At 36.1% G+C, this 24,286-nt stretch overlaps 1 protein-coding gene across 8 annotated transcripts in view; it reads left to right on the forward strand.

The window, feature by feature from the left end:
* ZGRF1 (zinc finger GRF-type containing 1) overlaps positions 1 to 24,286 on the forward strand; it is a 61,070-nt gene that overhangs the window by 30,825 nt on the left and 5,959 nt on the right. For 3 of the 8 annotated variants that reach the window (XM_087437718.1, XM_087437716.1, XM_087437717.1), the window contains 14 exons: positions 542 to 665; positions 2,774 to 3,429; positions 4,425 to 4,563; positions 5,124 to 5,308; positions 6,558 to 6,754; positions 7,869 to 8,008; positions 10,168 to 10,311; positions 11,833 to 11,947; positions 13,059 to 13,321; positions 14,366 to 14,525; positions 17,296 to 17,373; positions 17,568 to 17,715; positions 20,728 to 20,855; positions 22,245 to 22,368. In XM_087437718.1, the coding sequence (XP_087293844.1) occupies positions 542 to 665; positions 2,774 to 3,429; positions 4,425 to 4,563; positions 5,124 to 5,308; positions 6,558 to 6,754; positions 7,869 to 8,008; positions 10,168 to 10,311; positions 11,833 to 11,947; positions 13,059 to 13,321; positions 14,366 to 14,525; positions 17,296 to 17,373; positions 17,568 to 17,715; positions 20,728 to 20,855; positions 22,245 to 22,368 (2,601 nt within the window). Of the gene's footprint in view, positions 1 to 541; positions 666 to 2,773; positions 3,430 to 3,706; positions 3,812 to 4,424; positions 4,564 to 5,123; positions 5,309 to 6,557; positions 6,755 to 7,868; positions 8,009 to 10,167; positions 10,312 to 11,832; positions 11,948 to 13,058; positions 13,322 to 14,365; positions 14,526 to 17,295; positions 17,374 to 17,567; positions 17,716 to 20,727; positions 20,856 to 22,244; positions 22,369 to 24,286 lie in introns of all 8 variants that reach the window. The other 5 variants (XM_087437720.1, XM_087437721.1, XM_087437719.1 and 2 more) reach the window with 5 other exon arrangements.

Below are 24,286 nucleotides of genomic sequence, written 5' to 3' on the forward strand. Positions count from 1 at the left end.
GGAAGCAGCAGCAGAATTAACTACTGTTCTAAGGAGAATAGCATGGTGAATAATATGACAGTTCAGGTCTGGAGTATATCAAAAAAGTTCACTCCATTTGGGAGCAATATCTTGAAGTTTAGATCAAACCCTAGACCTGAGCACATAAGAGAAAGCTGTTCAGTCCTTGGGTCTGCAGGAATTTTACCCTCACAGCTTCTAAGCATGAGAGATCTGATTTAGCCTGAGCCTCTTAGACTGGGAATTGATCTTCAGAACCAAATCCCCATAATCCAGATCAATCCAGATCAGAATCTGGCCCATTTCGAATAAATCTAACCGGTTTTATGTTCTACATTTCACTTTTTATTATTCTTGTTGATTTTAATGAGTTTATTCTATCCTGTCCCTTTGGGAAGAATCTTTGCCCCGCTATAGCTCTATGTAATGTGCTCGAAAGCGTTATTTTTACAATGTAGATTACTAGAATTCATTCAAATTGTAGGGAGAAAATGCAATAAGAAGGTTTTGGTTTGTAGCTTTGTTTCTTCTTTCTGGATAGGTGACGTCACCAGAACAGAAGATCTCAACATTGAGCCCTGTTTCTACTTTTTCTTTGAACTCAAGAGATGAAGACTTCAAGCTAGAATTCTCTGAGGAGTCCCTGAAAGCAAGAACTTTACCTGGTGATCTTCACTTTCTCAACGTAGACAATTGTTACCATATTGCTCTAATATCTATCTGTCCGTGTAAAATGAAGTTTTTTATTTGAGAGATTTTTTACTAACTAAAAATATCTTGGAACGAGATTCAGTGTCAAACCCCCTGAAGCCTTCCCACACCCTTTCTTCCTTTTGACTTTTTCTATTACAGATGGCTCTTACTTCCAAATACAATATTCCCTCCTAGCTCTCTAGTTCCTTCTCGTTTCTCCTCTCAACTTCTCATCACAGACCACTGAAAGTGTCTTCTACCATTGCACACTTCTCACAGCTGTAGCTCCAGAGCCTGGCCGCTCGGTAGCCCCCTCCCTCCCAAGGGGATGATTCATGTGAATGTCTGATTGACACCATTGGTCGACCTTAGCATAGCCTCCTAGTTTCCCCTTTTTTGCTTTGGGATCCTGGCAATATCAGGGACCCTTCAACTGCTGCTGCTGTGATTGTGTTCTCAGGCCTCTGTGTTTGCATAAATTTTGTCTCTTCCCTCTGAGTAATTTCCTGCTTCTTGATAAGTATAGTACATTCTGTAGGATCCCTTCCACTAACTTTTCTTTTCTTCTCTTTTGTAATCTTATTAGTGTATCTTCCTCTGATTCTGAAGTTATGTTGGGTGAGGGGTGAAATTGTAGGGAATTTTTTTGGTCGTAGGTGGATGACATAAAAAAAGAAGGACGTTGAGGGGCCGGCCCGGTGGCGTAGCAGTTAAGTGCTCACGCTCTGCTGTTGGTGGCCCAGGTTCGGATCCCGGGTGCACACCGACACACCGCTTGGCAAGCCATGCTGTAGCCGCGTCCCATATAAAGTAGAGGAAGATGGGCACAATGTTAGCCCAGAGCCAGTCTTCCTCAGCAAAAAGAGGAGGATTGGCAGATGTTAGCTGAGGGCTGATCTTCCTCACACAAAAAAAAGAACTTTGTAATGTGAATGGGTAGTTGGGTTGGAGAAGATTTAATGGGTGTGGTTGTAGAGGAAACAAGGTAGGGAGCAGACAGTATAGAAGGAGTGGGTATCTACCGCAAGTGAAGTGATAGTGGAATAATAGATGATTTTCATAGTTACACTGTGAATCTTTTACTCTTTAATGAGATTTTAACGTTTCTGTCAGTGTTACTTGATCGACTTGTTAAAATTACGACCTAACGCTTTATAAAAGAATACCATTGGCTCACCTACTGCTCTGCTGCCTTCCCCAGTGATCTCCAGAGTTTATTTCCAAGAAAATAGAAACTCTGTCAAGAAGGTACCTTGTTATAAAATAGGAAACCACAGCATTGTCAGATAAAAATTTTAAGCTTATGTAGTTGCCATGCAATATGATTCATTCATTTATTTATTCAAAAAATATTATTGCTTTTTACATTTTTAGGACTATATCTGTTACTAATGCTGCTGACAGAGAAAAGGAATTATAAAACTCAGCCCAAATCTGCCATAATCTGAGTTTACCAGAATTGAACTCTTATCACATACCAATAGATCAAAATAAAGCTAAAAATCTTTTTTACCCTGAAGGTCAACATATTAATTCATGAGTGTAAGAAATATATAGAGGAAGTTACAATCACATAGTCGGATAAATGAACCATGAACTTCATTCATTGTCTGGGGAGAGAATATAAAGTTGAGAACAAAAAATTAGTTCTGAGTTCTCGTCCCGACTCTGCTATCTGGTAGTCATGTTACCGCTAGGCCTCATTAAGTTCATCTGTAAAATGAGAATGATGAATCCCTTCTTGGCTGTAAAGTAGTTTGAAGACTTAAGTGCTATGTAAATATAATGTAGTAATTGTCGGGGGAAAAATCCTTAGCTAAGGGGAAAAGAAAAAGAAGGATTTCAAATTCATCAACCTTAAAAAATTTTCAGAGTGTATTAATTAGGCTTTGTAATCTTTATTTTGTTGAGACTAAAACGAGTAAGTTTTTGTTTATTTTAAAAAAAGAAATAAGATTATATGTTTTTTTGGCAAGGCAAGTTGGTACTTTTTGCTTTTTTGTATAGATACCCACTGTTTTCTAAAGCCTGGGTGATGATCGTAATATATTTTTATTTAATCAGCTTTTTTTTTTTCCAGTAATGAGAAAATCCAGTTCTCTGGAGAATAAGCACCTTCAGAGGCTTCCGCTCGTAAGTAGAACCCGAGTTCCACTTATTACTTTGCCACCTGCTGATGGGCCACCTGACTTAGGTTCTTGTTCATATGGGATCAATTGTAACAGGCAAGAGTCTTCTGGTTCCCCCATATTCAACTTGTGTGAAGCGTCAGCGGTTCTTTCTTGTAGCTTTGGGCCTGAGGACCACAGTGAAACTTGTTTCTCTAAAGAATCTAGGGAAGTGACTCCAGGGGATGTTTCACTTCTTGATGATCTATCTGCTCAAAGCAAGTGGCTGAAATATCAGAACATACCCCAGTGCAACCTGACTGCTCCAGGCAGAGTTGATAAGACAGTGACAGATGGCTTCTTTGCTGTGCGTGTTTCCGGGATGCACTTCAGTGACAGAGGTGAAGGACAGGGTGATGCTGTGAGTGAGAGCTCTGTAGACCCTGTGCATTTGCAAATGATAAAAGGCATGCTTCATCAGCAGCAGCAGGGTTTTAGCAATCAGGATTTGGTTTCCAGAAAGAAAGCACTTTCTTTGAATTTAAAGCAGATTTCCAAGACTGAGGAGATTCATAATGTGTTAGGAAAGTCTGCCTGCTCCAACTGCAGTGTAACAAGAGATCTACAGGTGAGGAAATGTACCAACGTCTCGGTGCATCGTTTTCTAATACTTATTGTCTGAATTTCAACAAAAAAATTATCAAAATCATATGGGAGCAATGCTTTTACTCTGGGAGCCAATGGCTTTTTTTGGTTTTTAAGACTTTTCCAGAACTTTAGCTACAGTCACATCTTCTCTAACTTAAAATCTTTCCTGGTAGTTGTGAGCATTAAATGAAATTATGTGTTTGAGTGAAAGTGTCTGGTGCAGTCTCTGACACTTAGTAGATATTTCATACTTATAGCTCCACCTGTGTCCACCCATCCCTGCCACTGCTACTGTTACTGTGATTGTTTTCCTTCTTCACTGTCGGCTCAGTTTTGCTGATCAGATCATTACTAGGATAAAGGTACATCTTATTACATACTGATTCTGAATAATTTCTATTATAGTTGTAACCAGAAATAGAGATCCATGATGATCATTCACATCAGTTAAGTTTTTCCTAGCAAAAAGTATTTAGAAACTTATTGAGGGGCAGACAAGAAAAGTTAGTCTTATTTATGATTAAAAGTGCCATGCATAGTCATTCTTGCTATGCTTAGTTTCTCATTTAAAATTAGAAAATGAGGGCCGGCTCCGTGGCTTAGCGGTTAAGTGTGCGCGCTCTGATGCTGGCGGCCCGGGTTCGGGTCCCGGGAGCGCCCCGAGGCACCACTTCTCCGTCCAACGTGAGGCCGAGTCCCACGTACAGCAACTAGAAGGATGTGAACCTATGACATACAACTATCTACTGGGGCTTTGGGGGGAAAAAACTGAATAAATAAAATCTTTAAAAAAAAAAAATAAAATAAAATAAAATAAAATTAGAAAATGATTTTCAAGCACTCTGGAAATCCAAAGAAAAATTTGTTAAGCATATGTATAGAAATTTCTTAAGCATATGTATAGAAAATAATTTACTCATTAGTGACCAGTATTTTTCTGGAGTTGTTATAATAACTTGAATTATTCCATTTCAGGAAATAAATGGCTCTGAGCTATGCTTCCCAAGTGGGCAGAAAATAAAATCTGTTTATCTTCCCCAACGGCAAATTCACATACCAGCTGTTTTTCAGTCACCTGCTCATTATAAGCAGATTTTTACATCTTGTCTCATAGGTATGACTGTTATCTTTTTATTCTATTATGATTGATTGCTAATGTAAGTAGTATAGCTGTGAGACAGTGTAATATGTTATATTGTGAATTTTCATATTGAGTGCTCTACTTGAGACTTGTTATTTTCCATATGGTTACTGCAGTTTTTGACAGTAACATACATTCCAATTTCAGATCAAAATTGAGCTTTAAAAGTGGGAAATGACAGTATTATTCATTTCAAATTAATAGTTTTTAATTTTTTTTAAACTGGAAGTGTTACAAATGGTTTTGTTAAATTAAGTAGGAAATTTTAAGCATGATACGTGATTAGTTTTGATAGGTTGTTTTGTTGTGCAAGGGCAAAACTTGCCTTTAAAAAATACACGTTTTTTAAATTAGTATTATATATTATATATATACAGTTAGTATATATAATTAGTAACCTAATTAGTATTAAGTTACGGTTTACTCTGTTAAAAGGCTATTTTCAAATTTAGCTAACAAACAGCACATATGTGATACGAACACAAAATTATTTTGTATTTAATTTTCATCTCTATCTATCTTTTTTTTGGTAGAACATCTAAATATACTGCTCTTTGGGTTGGCACAGAGGTTGCACAAAGCTCTTTCAAAAGTTGACATAACATTTTACACATCATCAAAAGGAGAGAAACCGAAAAATGTAGAAAATAATGTGCCATCCTGTCATCATCATCAACCTGCAAAACTTGTCATGGTTAAAAAGGAAGGTCCAAATAAGGTATTGTTCCCTCTTTCCCTCCCGTTGCCCCACCAAATACTTGTCTTATGAAAAGTTTAGGTACTCACTGCTTTATGCCAAGCTTAGTTAAAGAGTAGGTCTTGATTAGGGGCCTTCTACTTGAGGAATTAGTAACTGACATATAGTAAACTCTCAATAAGTTTTTATTGAAAGATGATCTGTGTTCCAAGATACAAAAATATGAGTTCAGATCAACCTTCAAGTTGCTTAGGAACTTATTGCGTAGTAGTGGATGGAGAGAGATACATAAAAGGAAATTTTATATAATACTGTAATTGATAAAGTAGGAGGGATATTCCCAAGTCACAGTGAGAGCACTGAGAAGGGATTATGTCCCAGCCTGAGGCCTTAGAGAATGCAGAGATGAGCCTGAAGGAAGTGAAGGTTGAAAGTAGTCAACTATGTGATCCCCAGTACGAGTAACAGATAAAGCCAAGGGAATAGAAAAGCCTACTGATTTAATTTGTATCGCTAATAACATTATTATGGAAGAAGTCAAGTTAGTAAAATGTATTTGATTGATGGTTTGTACTCATTTGTAGGACTGTACTTTCATTCATAATAATACAGTTTTCTTCCATTGTTTGCAATATTCTACTTCATCATTAGTGGAGTATGTAAGCTTGGATTTAAATTTAATTGTCAAAAGCAAGAATTCATAAATAATATAACCATAGAATAAAATATTATAGAGCCACTAAGTATTTTTTTCTTTTTAAGATTATTTGATGACATGGTTGTCATGCTCATAATATGTTGTTGGGTATAAGGGTTAGGTTATAGAGTAGAAAATGTATTGTTATCTGAGTTTTTTCTAAAAAAGAAGCTACACGCTTGTGTATCCTCGTGTGTGTGCTCACGCGCACTTACGTGAATGAGAAAAAAAGCTGGAAAGAAATGCAAAAGATATCCTTGTAGTTGTTTCTGGGTAGCTTTCAGGTTGTCTGTAGTGAACATTTTAAATCAGAAAAACAGTAATTTTTATTTTTCAAATAAGTTTATATTCTCAGAATAATATTTTTTGATAAAGAGAAAGTACATGGACAAGTAGGTGGTTTTAAATTTTAATTTATTGTTTAAATTAATAAAAAGTTTATGTTGTATGGTGACTAATTTATTGGAGTACATTAATGCCAAGCAGCCTTAGTCTTGACATACATAATATAAAAACAGTAAAAAATAAAAACATTCTTTTTCTCACTAAAGTTGAATATCTTTTTCCCTTTAGGGTCGTCTCTTTTATACCTGTGATGGACCCAAAGCTGACCGATGTAAATTTTTCAAGTGGCTTGAGGAAGTAACCCCAGGATATTTAACACAGGAAGAATCTCTACCTAGCATGGTTTTAAGTGATATAAAGAGTATTGGCTTGTACTTAAGAAGTCAAAAGATACCCCTCTATGAGGAATGCCAGCTTTTGGTGAGGTATGTTTTATGGTACCAAATAATTGCCTCTAATTATATCAGAAAATAATAACCTCGCAGAATTATCATCAATTTTAAAAGAGACTGAGATAGGAAAAGTATCTCAAAGATAGAGTACCTCTGTTTTTATAACTCTAAAATGGGAATAATTCCCTAGAGCTGTTTTTGGCTCCCTCTAAACATCAAGCAGTATCAGCAATGTCAGGGTAACTGGCAAGAATGCTGTTTTTGTAACCATTTTTATATATAGTCACAATCCTGAGTGAAACCCTATCGAACAAACCATAAGAATAGTTTTTATCAATGCAGGATAATAGGTAGTGGTCCTTTACAAGCCTGAACTATGTAGTTTATAGGATAATAGAATGCTACTTTTTAGAAATATGTTTTAAAAAGTGGGATTACCCAAAAAGTAAATATAATGAGCGTTTGCATGGTAATTTAATAACAACAACATTTATTGGGAGCTTATATATGCCAGGTACTCTTCTAAGCACTTTGCATGTATTTTTTCATTTAATCATCATTATAACCTATAAGATGTGGAAATAATGAGGATAATTTATTATTCCCATTTTACAATTATAGGAACTGAGGTACGCTATCTTTTAGATACTTTCTTGTCTCTATCTCTTTTAAAACTAATGATAATTCTGTAAGGGTTGCTGTTTTCTTCCTTTGACACAGTATATTTTTATTTTGTATACATGTATGAAAGTATATAAACATACACACATCCTGGTTTTTTTCTTTTCATACTGTATTTTAAAATTTTTTAAAAAAAATTTATACCTTCAAACTTCCAGTTATAAAATAAATAAGTCATAGGGATGTAATGTACTGGATGGTGACTATAGTTAATAATACTGTATTGTATATTGAAAGTTGCTGAGAGAGTAGATCTTAAAAGTTCTTATCACAAGAAAAAAAATTTGTAACTATGTGTGGTAATGGATGTTAGTTAACTAGACTTATTGTGGTGATCACTTCGCAATATATACATATATTGAATCATTTTGTACACCTGAAACTAATGTTATATGTCAATTATATCTCAATAAAAAACTTGTATCTTAATATTCAAATTTATTTTTGTTTTTTACTCATTTTGCAGAAAAGGATTTGATTTTCAAAGAAAACGGTATGGCAAACTAAAGAAGTTTACTACTGTAAATCCTGAATTTTGTAATGAACCTAAAAGCAAGCTCTATCTTAAGCTCAGTCGGAAGGAAAGTTCTTCAACTTATAGCAAAGGTAGGTTGATCTGATCATGTTGGTGGCTGAGTCTAGCCTTGTATCTCAGTTACGTGCAGCTCTGTAAATTCTTTATATTGAAGATATTTTTTAAAGTATGTTTTAATAGTATATATTATTGTGAATAATAATTCACAATAATTAATATAATACAATTATTATAGTCTAATAAATTAGACTATTTCTAAAAAGCACATTTTAAAATTTTAGCTTTTTAAAAAACTTTATTAAAGGCTACCAAAAACTTTAATTTTATTTAAAAAAGTCACACTAAGTTCTTGGCATCATATGAATAAGTATATTGATTCAACTGTACTTTGACCTAATATCAAAAATAAACTGAGAGCCAGCCCTGATGACCTTGGTGCTTAAAGTTCACTGCGCTCCGCTTCGGCAGCCTGGGTTCAGTTCCCAGTCTCGGAACCACACCACCCCTCTGTCAGTAGCCATGCTGTGGCGGTGGCTCACATAGAAGGACTAGAAGGACTTACAACTAGAATATACAACTATGTACTGGTGCTTTGGGAAGGAAAAAAAAAAAAAGAGAGAGGAAGATTGGCAACAGATGTTAGCTCAGAGTGAATCTTTCCCAGCAGAAAAAAAAAGAGAGAACAAAAAATAAACTCAAAATGTAATGAGTTTATCGATACTTTTATCATTGTCTGCACAATTTGACAACACTGGACCCCAAATTTTGTAAATTTGGAAGTAAAATCCTTAAAAAATTGTTTTTCTAAGGACCTTAGGTGCACTAAATTGGATTAATCGTTATCTTTGGTTTCATGACCTACTCTTGTCATTGGTCCTCACCTAGTTTGCTTTAGTTATTTAATTAGTTATTTTAAATAATATAAATGTGAATCCACAAACCAAAGCAAAATCTAGTAGCTTTATAGCTACCTGCATTTAATATAAAGTAACTCCACTAACTCATCTGGTGGTCTCGCCTAATCTAAAGTAATTATCATTTTGATCCCTGTGTTCATCAACATCTTGCTTTCCTTTGTATATAGGTTTATATAAATGAATTTCTAAAGAGCATATTTTAAATTTTAATTTTTTAGTTGTTTTTAAGACATTATTAAAATGATATAATTCTATATGTAATCTTTTTGAATTTATCTTTTTCACTTAATAGTATTTTGCTGCAATGTATACATATTATTGATGTTGATCTAAAATCTAGATTCTAGATTACTTGTTTTGACTGCTAACATTTTATTTTGTGAATATGCCACAGTTCATTCATTCACTCTTCCATTGATGGTCATTTTGGTTTCCACGTTGTGCCATTGGCAACAGTGCACTCTGAATAATCTTGTACTCTCTTGTAGATGTGTGCGAGTTTCCTTTGGGTATAATCCTAGGAATAAAAATGCTGTATGTTACAGGCTCTGAAAATGCCCCACATGCCTTCATGCTGTAGTGCCAAACTGATTTCTAAAGTGTATCTCATCAGTGTATACTCCTACTATCCTGTGGCCCCACCTACTCAAATGGGTGTAAAAGGATCTCATTGTGGTTTTAGTGTGCATTTCTCTGCTCACCAATGATGTTGAACAGCTCTTCATGTGTTTATTGGCTCTATATGTTTCTTCTTAGCCGTTTTACTATTGTGTTGTTTGTAATCTTATTTATAGTTCTTATATATTTTTCTTGGTTTTTTTTTTTTTTTTTTTTTCCTGTGAGGAAGATCAGCCCTGAGCTAACATCCGATGCCGATCCTTCTCTTTTTTTGCTTAGGAAGATTGGCCCTGAGCTAACATCTGTGCCCATCTTCCTCCACTTTATATGGGACACTGCCACAGCATGGCTTGACAAGCGGTGCGTCGGTGCGCGCCTAGAATCCGAACCGGCGAGCCCCAGGCTGCCGCGGCAGAGCACACGCACTTAACTGCTTGTGCCACTGGGCCGGCCCTACATTATTTTTTCAATAATTATAAAAATAACTTTAATAATGTAAAACTGATGGAATTAAAAACGTAGAAATGAAATGTTATGTGTTATGTATTCAGGTCTTAGTTTGGATGGAATCTTATAGATGATGATAACCAATTTTGGTTTTTGAGAAATAGCGTAGGACTAAGTATCTAAGAAATCCAAAGCAGCTTTGGATTGAGTGTAGTTCTGAGTCCTTTAAAAAATGTTTGTCTTTTCAGATGATCTTTGGGTCGTTTCAAAAACCCTAGACTTTGAACTGGATACTTTTATTGCATGTAGTGCTTTCTTTGGACCATCATCTTTCAATGAGGTGGAGCTACTACCTTTGAAAGGTTATTTCCCCTCTAATTGGCCCACTAACAGTAAGTATTACCATGCCCATATGAATTTGTATTAAAAAAGAATGATAGACATGAGGTGCGCTGTGAGCGAGAATGCTAACTTTGTGTGGGACTGTTTGATTAAAGTCATCAAAAAGCATCCACCTCTCCTTCTTCCTATCGTATTCAATTTGTTCCTGAAAATGTGTACGAAAGTTGAATATATAAATATTTCAGCAGTTCAAGTCCCGGAGGGTTAACAATATAATAAAATCTTGACCCCTCACTTAAGTATTTTGTTAAAGTTGAATTTTACATGATATATACCTGATTTTTAAAAATGTAACCATTAAATATATAAATAAGAATTTTCTCAAATAATTTCTTTTTTTTTTTTTTTAATTTTATTTATTTATTTTTCCCCCAAAGCCCCAGTAGATAGTTGTATGTCATAGCTGCATGTCCTTCTAGTTGCTGTATGTGGGACGCGGCCTCAGCATGGCCAGAGAAGCGGTGTGTCGGTGCGCGCCCGGGATCCGAACCCGGGCCGCCAGCAGCGGAGCGCGCACACCCAACCGCTAAGCCACGGGGCCGGCCCCATTTCTTTTTTTTTTTATGAGGAAGATCAGCCCTGATCTAACATCCATGCTAATCCTCCTCTTTTTGCTGAGGAAGACTGGCTCTGAGCTAACATCTATTGCCAATCCTCCTCCTTTTTTTTTCCCCAAAGCCCCAGTAGATAGTTGTATGTCATAGATGCACATCCTTCTAGTTGCTGTATGTGGGACGCGGCCTCAGCATGGCCAGGGAAGCAGTGTGTTGGTGCGCGCCCGGGATCCGAACCTGGGCCGCCAGTAGCGGAGGGTGCGCACTTAACTGCTAAGCCGTGGGGCCGGCCCTCTGGAATAAATTCTGATGGTCAAATTTTGGTCCATAACTAATTAAAGACAGCGTTTAATGACTTACTTCAAGTATTTCATATATATTTTTAACTTTCGATTTTTTCTTTCAGAACTCCAATAAACCTAGTCAACCATCTTGAGTCCAATAAGAGCCTAATTAAGTGAACGTTTGTCACTTTTCATATGCGTATTTTCATATTTGTTGCAGTTGTTTCCTCACCAATATTAACATTCTAGTTTTCTACCTTTCATATATTTCTCTAAAATAATTGAGGAAGAAATGCAAGAGAATGTTCAAAAATTACACAAATACTATTGTGCAGCAATATGTATGGCAAGGCAGTATGCTGATAAAGGGGACTGCTGGCTGTCAAGCAGTGCACCACGCTCTAACTCAGAACAGGTGTTCTTGTTCATCAGCTGATGTGTGGAAGTCCAGATTTGATTTAAGTTATGCAGTGTATGGGCACCCATATATAAAGCATGAATGAGCAGATAGTATAGTAGTTGAATGGATAAAAGGACGTCTGTGTGTACATAAGGGTTTATTTTATGTCATGTATTCAGTAGCTGAACTCTGAGTTCTATGAACATTTAATAGTGTTTTTTTGTGGTCCATTTTATTTACATTAAATGTTCATTTTCTGCATCCTCTCTACAGTAGTGGTCCATGCGTTACTGGTTTGTAATGCTAGCACAGAGCTGACCACTTTGAAAAACATCCAGGACTACTTTACTCCAGCTACTCTGCCTCTAACACAGAATCTGTTAACAATGTAAGTCGCTATTTACCTCTGGGTCTTTGGCATTCCAAAATCGTGACTAGATGTGAATATGAAAATGCAATAAAAGTATGTTACATAAATTTTTGCCAAATAATTTTAATTATCTTTTAGAGATTATGAGGTTACTGTCAGTCACTAGTTAAAAATAAAAAGAGAGAGGGAAATATGCATCATTTCCCATCAATCCATCCATCCATCCATCCATCCATCCATCCATCCATCCATCCATCTATTTATTTATAATTGGGGCTAATAAATGTTACTGCAAATTTTTTCCCTTTGTCAAGGAATAATTTCTTAAGGATCTTTTGAGTGTTGATTTTATTTTTTTATTCATGTGTATTTTTATGCCACAGATTATTTAACATTTAAAAGAATCATTTTGCAGCTTGAATTCAGTATGTATATTGATACTAATTTTGTTTCTTGACATAACCTTTACCTCGTTTGTAATTTCTCAAGCACTATGCCCCTTTTTTAAAAATTGGAAGTGATATGATATTAAATTCATTAAAATAATAGAAAAAGTCTACTTTCTAGTTTGGAATGTTATGATCTGTCTTGTGGTGTTTCATTTTCTCACCATAATGAAGTCCTAGATAAAAAATAAATATCTTTATGATTCCATTATGTTGTTTATCTACTTTGAAATGAATTTAGTCTTTATAGAAAGAGAAATAAAACAAATTTATTTATTGCAGTTTTACCTGAAATAGAGGCTATATTAATTATCTCAGTTTTATGTAATAGAACATGGGCTTTAAAGTCAGTATACCACTTAATAGCTGTTTGCTTTTCAGGAAAATAATTTAATATGTCTGTATCTTTATCTGAGATAATTAACTACTTCCTAGTGTTGTTGTGAAGATTACATCAAATAACATGTAAAATACTTAGGATAGTGCCAGCGCATAGTAGGTATTCAACAAATGTTAGTTCTCTTCTTTTCCACTCTCCTCCAAATTGTATATATCCGTTTGTGCCTGTAAAAAAATGTTCTCTGTGTTGCTTATAAAGTGAACGCTAAGTTATGAATAGGTTTACTCACCTTTTTCAAAAGTGCTTCGTTTTTCTTTGATTTTATTTCCTGCCCTTTTACTAGGTCTTCATCAACTCCAGTTAGCAACAAGAGAGTCAATAAAAGAAAATTTATCCCACCAGCCTTCTCAAATATCAACACAAAATTTGAACTCCTCAGTCTAAGAGCAACGTTGCAGTTAGCTAGTGAGTTAATTCAGGCACACAAGTTAAACAAGGATCAAGCTACAGCTCTGATTCAGATAGCTCAAATGATGGCCTCACACGAAAGCGTGGAAGAAGTGGAGGAACAGCGAACCCATACCCTCCCTATCACCATCATACATGGTAAGAAGCGAGAAAGAAAACAGTTCTAGTAAATACATTGTTATATAAACTTTTGTAACTCAGTCTGCTCATTTGTAATTTCGTAGTCAAACAAGATTTCCAGAATAACTCTGAATAGATTTTTGAATCTGAACCTACTTTGGTAAACTATTAGGTGAGAGCACAACTGTCCACCCTGAACAGGAGAATAGGGAGCATATCTGATGAATGAGTAGCATTGTACATTCATATCAAAGTACCCAGACCTGTTCTGTATGTCTACATGTTTTTCTGTTACAGTGGACTTCAACTCTGACCAGCAAAGCCTTGTATTTCCTATCAACTCACTCTTCCATCCTTCCCAGCAGCTGTTCCAAACCTTCGTTCTTCTCATAACCCCATACTTGCCCCTGCTCCACTCTCTCTGATACTGATCTTGCCTCTAAAACATGAAATGGAGTTCATAACAGAAGCTCCTTCCAGTGTCCTGCCTTTCTTCTCCGATTTACATGTTTGAACCTAGTCTTACCTTTTTGGTTCTGTCCCAGTGAAGGAGCTTTGCTTTCTCCTCTTCAGAGCTAATGCTTGTATCTGGATTCTCGCACTTCTTTAGCTCATTTCCTCTGGCCTCCACTCCAAAGTCAGTCCTGCTTTTTGTCCTATTTTGAGGACAAAATAGGCCTGAATGACCTTTTTTTTAAGCAGACTGGAGATCTTCTTCTGGAATACTTGAGTTCTGCTGCCTCTTATTTTTAGAAAGCTTTCCCATCTCCACCAAAGCAGAGAGAGATGCTCTTTCTCTGATACCATAACAATGTTACCTATGGTATTATTCTCTCATTGTTCCTTTACTTTGTCTATCTCTCTAAGTAGGCTAGGGTCTCATTAAATGTGGAGGTCTTTTTGGTTATTTATCCAGTTATCCCTTGTGCTGGGCACTCAATTGTTTTTTGAATAAATTAACTAAATGAAAGAGGGAGAGAGGTGGATGAAATATTTCTTGTGCTTTCAGAAATTTAATTATGATATTGCCTTTATTTTTTTCTCCTCCTTCAAAATAATTAGGTGTTTTTGGAGCAGGAAAGAGTTATTTGCTGGCAGTGGTGATTTTGTTTTTTGTACAGCTATTTGAAAAGAGTGAAGCTCCTACAGTTGGAAATGCAAGACCGTGGAAACTTCTGATTTCTTCTTCCACTAATGTAGCTGTTGACAGAGTACTTCTTGGGTAGGTGTGACAGGTGTATTTACATAGCTAATGTTTAGGTTATTGTTGAGAAAGGCAATCCACCGTGGGCCCTGCGTGTCCCTGCGTGCTTTTGCCAAGCATGCCAAAAATGCAAGGCCTTTGTCTCTGACACAAGAGCCAGTATCCATGAAACAGTAATAGGCTAACTTGTTAGTTTGTAAGTAGAGTAAAATCAAATACCAAACCTGACAATTTGGCACAAGGTTGGGATACTTATGTAAAAATTTGAGGTCAACCAAGAACACGTAGAGCTGAAAGGTGTATGTTGGAAGAGGCAATAAGCCCTGGGACCCTGACATCCCTACTGGGATGCTAAGGATGTAAGGCCCTGACCACTCTTACCCAAAACATTTCTCAAGATTGTGTTTACAGCAAGTAACCTTGACTGATAAGGTAATGTCTCCCTCCAAGACAAAGAGCAAGTTTGCTTACTGCTTGTTATAAAAGTAGTGGATCCCCAAGTTTAGTGTTCCTTCCCTACAACTCAACCCACTGCATGTGCAGGCGTCCATCTGGACCCTCTGCGGCTCCCCATAGGACTTGGGGACCAAGGGAAACCAACGCAGATATGTTGATGCTCATGCTGCTTCCTGTGCGGTGAGTGAAAGTCCTTTGTCGCTGATCCAGGAGCCTGGGAAGTAGGCTAAAATTGCAGAACCAAATTATAGGTCATTCTCTTGTCCACCTGCTGTATGAACACATGATAGTAAAATAGCTGAACAATTAAATTTTGTGTTTGGTTTCAATAAGAGGGATCTAAAGAAGGCAATCACAGTCTGTTCTACAGGTATACAATTTTTGTGATTGTGTAAGATTTTATTGAAAATATTACCTAATATTTTACCAATATTCCAATGTTTAATGATCTGAATTTCAACATAAATGACAAAGTTTAATTAGGAGAAATAATCCTTATAAGTGTAGGCTTAAAAATTAACTTTTATAATTACATAAATTAATACTTATGATAGAAAATATACAGACTATTCAGATAATATTTTATTATATTTCTTTACAGATTTTTTATACATACACACTCATTTTGTTTTCTAAACATGATGTTCAACAGTATATATTGTTTTGTGTCCTGCTTTTTTTACTGAAAGCTTATTTCTCTATGGTATCAAATCTTCTTAGAAAATGTAATTTTTCATAGCTCTATTATATGTAGTGATTTGCTTATATCATACTTTAGTTAAGCAATTTTTGATCACTAAGTTCTTTCCAGATTTTTGCCATTATAAACAATATTGTGACAAAGATCCTTAAACATCAGTCTTTGTCTCCATTTCTGATTCTTTCCTTGGGAAAAAAATCCTAGGCCTAGTATAAAAGATAGGAACATTTTTAAGCTTCCTGATATGCTTCGCAAAATTGCCCTTCAGAAAGGTTCTGCCAGTGTGCACCCTGCTAAGTAATCTAAAACACCAGCTGAGACATTTTTTGGTTCAAGACAATGAGGAGACCTGGGGACTAGACAGGAAGAAACTTTAGATTGCTCAGCCTGAGATGAAAATTTAACTGTAGACTGTTAGAAAAGGAAATATCAAGAAGTAGAATGAAAAGGGAAGGTAAGCACTGAACACTAAAAGGTAACAAAACATTTAGCAGAGATTCTTGAATGCTTAAGCCTCTGATAAGGACCTGAGAAATGTGAATCTGTAATTGGGATATATACCTCAACTGCATATAGGCTGGACCACACATTTCTTCTCATTGAAGTAACATTTAGCTGTGCACGTGGACCATGTATTCTGATTGTAATGGACAGGAGAGGACAAACAGTTTCTTGAGAAGAAATGAAACATACTTTTTACCCTGTGGTAGCAGTATGATGAGGCTACTGCACCCTCTGTTATCATAGAATTAACATAAACTGGCATTGGAAAAATGTAAACGAGGCACTTTTCAGACTGAAAGTAGCTGACTATCCTCCAAGATGAGGACTATGAAAAATGCAAAAATTGAAATCTATTCACGTATTGACCTTAAATAAATTGCTTCAAAATTATTTAGGAAAACTATGTTTGGAGAGCTGTAGTTTCTTTAGTTTTCCAGCTCTTTAATTCCCATTTGAGGTGGGAGAAGACGTTTTAGAGACTGGACGTTCATTGGGCTCCTGCTCTGTTCCTTGCACAGAGCTGGAGCTGTGAGATCCGTAGGAGGGAAGGGCAGATGAGGGCTGTGGCTTCTCTTAGCCCTAAGTGGGGGGAATGCATGTAGAAGAACCGTAACAGCCTTTGGAGGTGGACAGACTTGCCCAGGTTTGAATGACGGCTGACCCCACTGATTAGCTGCATGGCCTCAGCAAAACACCTCACTTCTGAGTTCCAGTGTCTTCCTCTTTAAGGTGAGATAGCATGCAGAGCTGTAAGGAGTATTAAATGAGATAATGTACATAAAGAGGCTGACAGTCTTCCTAATAAATCTCAATGCTGAATATTTGGTAGCTGTTGCTTTCCATATTATTATGTCTTTAGGGGCAATTTATTAGCGATAAATACTAACATTGGTTTTTATGAACATTTAATGAGTCCTCAACATAAGATATTAAAAATTCTCTATAAAATGCATTACATAAAAAAGTCTTTTAGCTACGTTGCATTTACTTTGAGTTAGGCATTTTACATTGAATTATATAACTATAAAATATACTGTTACACAAAGTTAATTTTAATAAATATTATATGAAATCTCAGTTTCTACTTTCTAAATAATCAGAATCTATTTTACCTTGTTTTCTTTAAAGGCTTCTCAGTCTTGGATTTGAAAAGTTTGTCAGAGTTGGGAGTGTTAGGAAGATTGCCAAGCCAATTTTACCTTATAGGTAAGAATGCTAAGTTCCAGAAGTCACAGAATGTCCAAAGAAGTAGAATAGTTTTGTGTAACTCTTACTTTAAAATTGGTTTTTGGAGAAGAGTGCTCGAAGCCTTATCTTTTACTTGGTTAACTTAGAAAATCTGTATTTTACTTTTTATGGTGTAATGAAAAATGGAGTAAATTATACAATTCTTTTTATAGCTTGCATGCTGGCTCAGAAAATGAAAGCGAACAGTTGAAAGAACTGCATGCACTGATGAAAGAAGACCTGACCCCTGCAGAGAGAGTCTGTGTGAGAAAAAGCATTGAGCAGCACAAGCTGGGGACCAATAAAACCCTGCTGAGGCAGGTGAGGGGAAGGAGCTTCCATCGGTTTCTTTATGATTTGTGTATGCTATTATGATTTATTTTATTTCTGTTGATGGAGAATATTTCCTTTAAATAAAACGAACGACTGTAATAGCTTAGATTCAAGTAAGGTGTGCATATGTCTATCCAGTGCACATTTTATTTTATTGCAAAGCATTCTTCAAATTTGTGAACAGATCCAACTCACCATGAGTGAGTCGTCCTTTCTCTTTTTCCCTGTTGTATCTTTTTATATGCTTAAAGAAGAAAAAGAAGAGGTGGGACATATTCTTGGAAAGTTAAATGAAACTTTTTTTTTTTCCCCTAGGAGAAATAGAGGAAATGAAAGTCTGACCCTGGGCAAAATATCCAAGTAAAATTTTAGAGCTCTTTAATTTAGAGCTCATAGAAAGACAGGCCTTTCAAGGTCTTGGGACAGGCATTGGGAGCTAAGACTGGACACACAGGATCCTAGGCTATAACAAGTAGCATCATCCCCTTTATCAAGTTCCGATCCAGGATGGCTTGGGCATCAGCTGGTAGGGGAAAAAGATGCCAATTAGTACCTTCCTCCTATGCAAGGAGAGCTTGGGGAAAAGTGAGGGGGATGGAGGAAAAGAGGGTTATTGGCTTCTTGGACCACATGGAGATTGGTCACTTTCTGCAAGAGATTTGGGAAAATCAGCATGCTTGGGACCCTTTACTGGTTAGCTATTGCTGAAATAAGACTGCTTAACAAACAAAATCTCAATGCTTTAAGACAACAAACTTAGGACTCTACAGGTCAATTGGTGTGGCTCAGCTTGAGGCTATGAGTCAGGTCTCTCATTCTGAGAACAGTTGCCTATGGCATGATGGCCTTCTCCTGACAGATAGCAGAAGTGCAAGAGAGCAGGCTGGATCACACAAATACATTGAAAGCTTCTGTTCATATCGTGTCCTCTAACACTCCATTTGGTGTAAGAGGTCATATGGCCACACTCAACATCAGTGGGACAGGGAAATATACTCCACCTACTTCTCTGGTGGGAAGCACTGCAAAGTCACAAGGCAAAGGGCCTGGATGTGTAATACTCTCACAGGAGGAGGCAGAAATTGGAAATAATAACCAATCTACAACAAGTCCGCAAAAGGCTCCAAGCTACCTTTCTATTATCTGAGTTACAGAGTTAACTCTACTCCCTTCTCCCCAACCAAATCCAGAAGGGCTTAGTTTGACTGTGTTCAATTAATGCAAATTAGTCATTTATGTAAATTATTTGTCATTTTACTCACTTATCCAACATAATATGGTTATATAAGAATCATCATTAATGGTTTCTTTGATGATTTTCTAAGTGAAAGCCCAGTTACCATAATCTACTGCTCGTTGATTTTCTAAGTGAAAGCCCAGTTACCATAATCTACTGCTCGTTGATTTTCTAAGTGAAAGCCCAGTTACCATAATATACTGCTCGTTGGTATTACCTGTTCACAAATGAAAAAGCTTTTAAAGGAACCATTTTTTACAAAGTTTTCTCTAACAGATTTCCAAGGTCCGGTTAGACCTGACACATTGCTAAAGTGACATGTCTTTGCAATAAAACCAATTTTTAAAAATGCTTCATAGTTAATCACTACTTCTTAGATCAATAGTAAAATCTCTTTTGCTGTTAGAATCTCGGCAATATAATGATATATTAAAAGATACAAATAATTAATTTTTAAAGAAAAAACTTAAGTTTTTAGGTTTTTGTATTAGATATTTCTTTAAATAAAAAAATTGCCCCCTGATTCACAACTTGAGGGTTCTCATTCTAAGGTTGTTTTTGTCAGACGTAGTAACCAGAAATTAGATAACGGATGATGTTTGAGAGTGGTACCAAGAGCAGTGTATATTGCTACAAGGGTGTCCTTTGCTGGATCATTTTAAAAGAACTGAATGTTTAAAAACTGTAGAGTTCCTAATATAAATGTGGCTTTAGGATTTTTGTTTTTAACAAAAGAAGGAAAACCTAACTGACAGAGGTTATTATATATGATGAATATTATTTATTATTAAAGAAAATAAAGTGTTTATAATGTTTTCTTGTTTCACAGGATCTATGGAGGCAGTATTTAATTTGTAAAACAACTTTTGTCAATCACATTTATTTACAAAAGATATGGTCAGTTTGTATGGACTGCCCTTGCTACCAAGAAGTGTAATTATACTTCAGATTGTTAGAAGAGAAAAATATATATGTGTATACATATATGTGTGTGTATATATTTATGTATATGTATGTATGTGTGTATATATTTATGTATATGTGTGTATGTGTATGTATGTATGCATGTGTGTGTATGTATATGTGTGTATAGACTACTAGTAGACTATGTAGTAGACTACTAGGCCAATAACCATATCCAATTAGAAAATTCATTGATTTTCCTCTTATTTATATTTAGTTCCAGAGATAGAATATTAGCTTTTGTCAGGCTTTTTGCCTTGAGAATATTCTGCTACAATATTTAAGACTTATAAAATTCAAATATACTTACAGGCTACAAGTACACTTAATTTACTGTTGTCCGGAATTAGTTAGCCTTCTTTACCTTCTTAAATAAGTCAAAATACTGGTGTGCTTGAAGGTTAAGCATAGGACAGTTCATTAGCATGTTCAGTGCTCTTTGTGGAGAACTTTGGCCTGTGTTGATAATAACACATATTGTGTTTATTCAGCCTCATCTAGAAGGATAAAAAATGTACATTATCCTTAATGTTTTAGAAATCCTTGATATTATAATACCTTCCTTCTGAATATCAAAATGTGCCTTTTATTTGTTCTTATTAATGAGCTTGTTGCCTATATTCTGTGATTTCTGTTTCTTATGTGGGAATAATGAAAATGTGGAGATAAAGTGACCCATGATTTCTGATAGTGAGTAATTAGGACTAGCTCATTTCTGATTTTAGCCTACAAGTTCTTTGGTAAATACGTTTTATTTTTTTTAGTAGCTGTTAATCAGTACCATTCTTGTTGTAATAAAGGTTCGAGTAGTTGGAGTTACCTGTGCGGCCTGCCCATTCCCATGCATGAATGATCTTAAATTTCCTGTGGTTGTGCTGGACGAATGTAGTCAGATAACTGAGCCGGCCTCCCTCCTTCCTATTGCAAGGTAACCTAAAAGATTCTTCTCCAAAGGGCACTCAGATGTCACAATTATTTCAAACATCTCCTCAGTTCAAACTCTTACCATACTTCTGTGAAAAATCTTAGCAATTCTAATACTAAACTGATTTTTTAAAAGAATGCAGAGGGAAATTTTGGGGGATTAATGTATCAAAATTTTGTTAGATCACAGTTTAGATATTTGGATCACATAATCCTTAAAACCTTGATGGCTCTAGTGCTAGGATTCTACTAGAACCTTGCAGATTTCTCAACTAGACTCAAGGTTCCTCTTTAGTCATAGTTTGAGAACCTAACTCTTCTGAAGAATGTTCTTCAGTTGCCTCACCTTGATATAATTCCAGTGTTTAGGTTCTAAAAATAATTTTTAGATTATGAAAGGATATAATGTATATAAAGAAAAAGAACTTGAAAATGAAAATTAGTCTAACTAAAATTGAGAAGACTATGAAGTCTTCTAAGCTGTCTCAGCCAATTGAAACCTTGTGCTTTTAAAGCGTCTCTTATTGAGGAATCCTAAAGGTAGGGAAAGAGTAAGACACTGGGACTCAGTAGTCCTGAGTTCTAGCCCTTGCTCCATCCCCAGTTAATGAGGGAGTAGGGTACCAGCTGTCGTGATTCGCCCGGGACTTGGGAAGTTCCCGCGTTATGGGGCTTCCAGTGTTTAAACTGGGACAGTCCTGGGCAAATCAGGATGAGTTGGTCACCCTACTCAGGAGCCAGGGGTGGAGGAAGGGTCAGGCCCTGCGTGGAGGGTGGAGGAGTGATACTTGTGGAGCACCTACTGTATACTAACACATTGCATACTTTATTCAATCCTTACGACAGCCGTGCAAGGTGGTATTACATCCAGGTTACTGGTAAGAATACTGAAGCTTGGCGAAATTAAAAAACTTGCTGTGTCCATAGAATATAATAGAGCTGACATTTGGATATAGGTTTTTCTACAAAATTTGGGCTTTTCCCCCACTATATCTTACCTCTATTTAGACAGACATTTAGCCCCTGAGAGCCTGATTTACTTTATCTCTAAAGTAAGAGTTTAAGCCAAATGATTTCTAAGAAAGCTTCTAAGTCTATTGATTCTAAGAATCACTGTATCTCAGACTGTGTTCTATGAAATACTAATTCCATACAGAGGCAGGGTACACTTAATAGGTTTTATGTGGAAAAAAATAAAGTTATGTAAAGGATTTTTTACTGCATAACTTTTCAAAGCCTTTTAATACACTTAGCACTATTAAGCCTTGTTAGTTCTCAGAACATTTCATGGTATTCGAATTCTTTGAAACACATTTTAGAAAATAGTGCAATAAATGATGTCAATGCATGCTTTTCTCGTTGCTTAGATTAATTTTTGGAATTCTGTTTTTAGGTTTGAGTGTGAAAAGCTGATTCTTGTTGGAGATCCCAAACAGCTTCCTCCTACTATTCAGGGTTCTGATGCAGCTCATGAAAATGGATTGGAACAAACTCTTTTTGATCGACTTTGCTTAATGGTACTACTGATAAATTCATACGGAGTTATCATTTATTGTTTATACACTGTGTAGGATGATAGAAAAGGAAAATATTAGAAGACCTAGTCCCTGCCCTAAAATGATTTTAATTGGAGTTGTTTAGGAAGTACTCATTTTTAAGATAGGTAGAACCCTATAATTTAAGTGCCCCTTTATAAAATGAGTCTTTTCCCTATGTGCTTTAGTAGTGGGTAATAAGTATGCTCTAAAATCAAAAAAATCTGTAATGTGTCTATTATCCATGTCCCTTGTTGTAGAGCTCTACTTCACATTTTAAAAAATTTAAAAAATTAATTATTAGTGTATTTTTAAATTGAGGTGACTTACACATAACATAAAATTAACCACTTTAAAGTGAATAATTCAGTGACATTTAGTACATTCACAGTGCCGTGCAACTGCTCCTTCTCTAGTTCCAAAACATTTTTGTCACCCCAAAATAAAACCCCATACCCAGTTAGCAGTTACTCTCTGGTCCCTCCTCCCTCCAGCCCCTGGCAACCACCAGTCTGCTTTCAGTCTGTGTGGATTTATCTATTCTGGATATTTCTTTTTTTTTTTTTGGAGAGGAAGATTGGCCCTGAGCTAGCGTCTGTGCCAGTCTTCCTCTATTTTGTATATGGGACCCTGGCACAGCATGGCTGGATGAGTGGTGTGTAGGTGTGCACCCAGGATCCGAACCTGTGAACCCTGGACCGCCGAAGCAGAATGCGCAAACTTAACCACTATGCCACCAGGCTGGCCCCAGTTCTGGATATTTCATATCATACAGTCTTACAACTTTCATATCATATAACTTGGAATCATATAATATGTGACTTTTTGTGTCTGGCTTCTTTCACTGAGCCCAACGTTTTTGAGGTTCATCCACATTGTAGCGTATATCAGTACTATATTACTTTTTGTTTTAAGTACATTCACAGTGTAGTGCAACCATCACCCTATCTGTTTCTAGAACTTTTTCATCTTCTCAACAAAAACTTTGTAGCCATTAAACAATAATTCCTTATCACCACCCTCTCCTGAGGCCCCGGTAACCTCTTTTCTACTTTCTGTCTCTATGAATTTACCTATTCTAGGTGCTTCATGTAAGTAGAGTCATACAATATTTGTCCTTTTTTGTCTAGCTTATTTACTTATCATAATGTGTTCAAGGTTCATCCATGTTGTAGTATGTGTCAGAATTTCATTGCTTGTTAAGGCCAAATAATATTCCATTGTATATGTATACCACATTTTATTTATCCATTCACCTGTTGATGATTTGGGTTGTTTCCACCTTTCAGCTATTGTGAATAATGCTATTATGGACGTTCAAGTCTCTGCTTTCAGTTCTTTTCAGTATACACCCAGAAGTGCAACTGCTGGGTCATATGGTAATTCTATGCTTACCTTTTTGAGGAACCACTGAACTGTTTTCCATAGCAGCTATACCATTTTACATTCCCAACAGCAATATACAGTCATGCACCACATAACAATGTTTCATTCAGCAACAGACCACATATACGACGTGGTCCCATAAGATTTGTACCATATAGTCTAGTTGGTAGTAGGCTACACCATCTAGGTTTGTGTAAGTACACTCTATGATGTTCACACAACAACTGAATCACCTAATGACACATTTCTCAGAATGTGTCCCTTTCATTAATTGACACATGACTGTACAAGGCTTCCAATTTCTCCACGTCTTCACCAACACTTGTTATTTTTCTTTTTTTTGATAATAGCTGTCCTAAGGGGTGTGAAGTGGCATCTCATTGTGATTTCCTTAGTGACCAGGGATTCATGTGCTTATCTTTGGAAAAATGCCTCTTCAACTCTTTTGCTCGGTTTTGAATTGGGTTGTTTGTTTTGTTGTTGTTGAGTTGTAGGAACTCTTTATATATTCTGG

This window comes from Ceratotherium simum, chromosome 12 (genome assembly GCF_057802395.1).
Source record: "Ceratotherium simum simum isolate JZ-2026a chromosome 12, ASM5780239v1, whole genome shotgun sequence".
In the NCBI taxonomy this organism is placed as follows: Eukaryota; Metazoa; Chordata; class Mammalia; order Perissodactyla; family Rhinocerotidae; genus Ceratotherium; species Ceratotherium simum.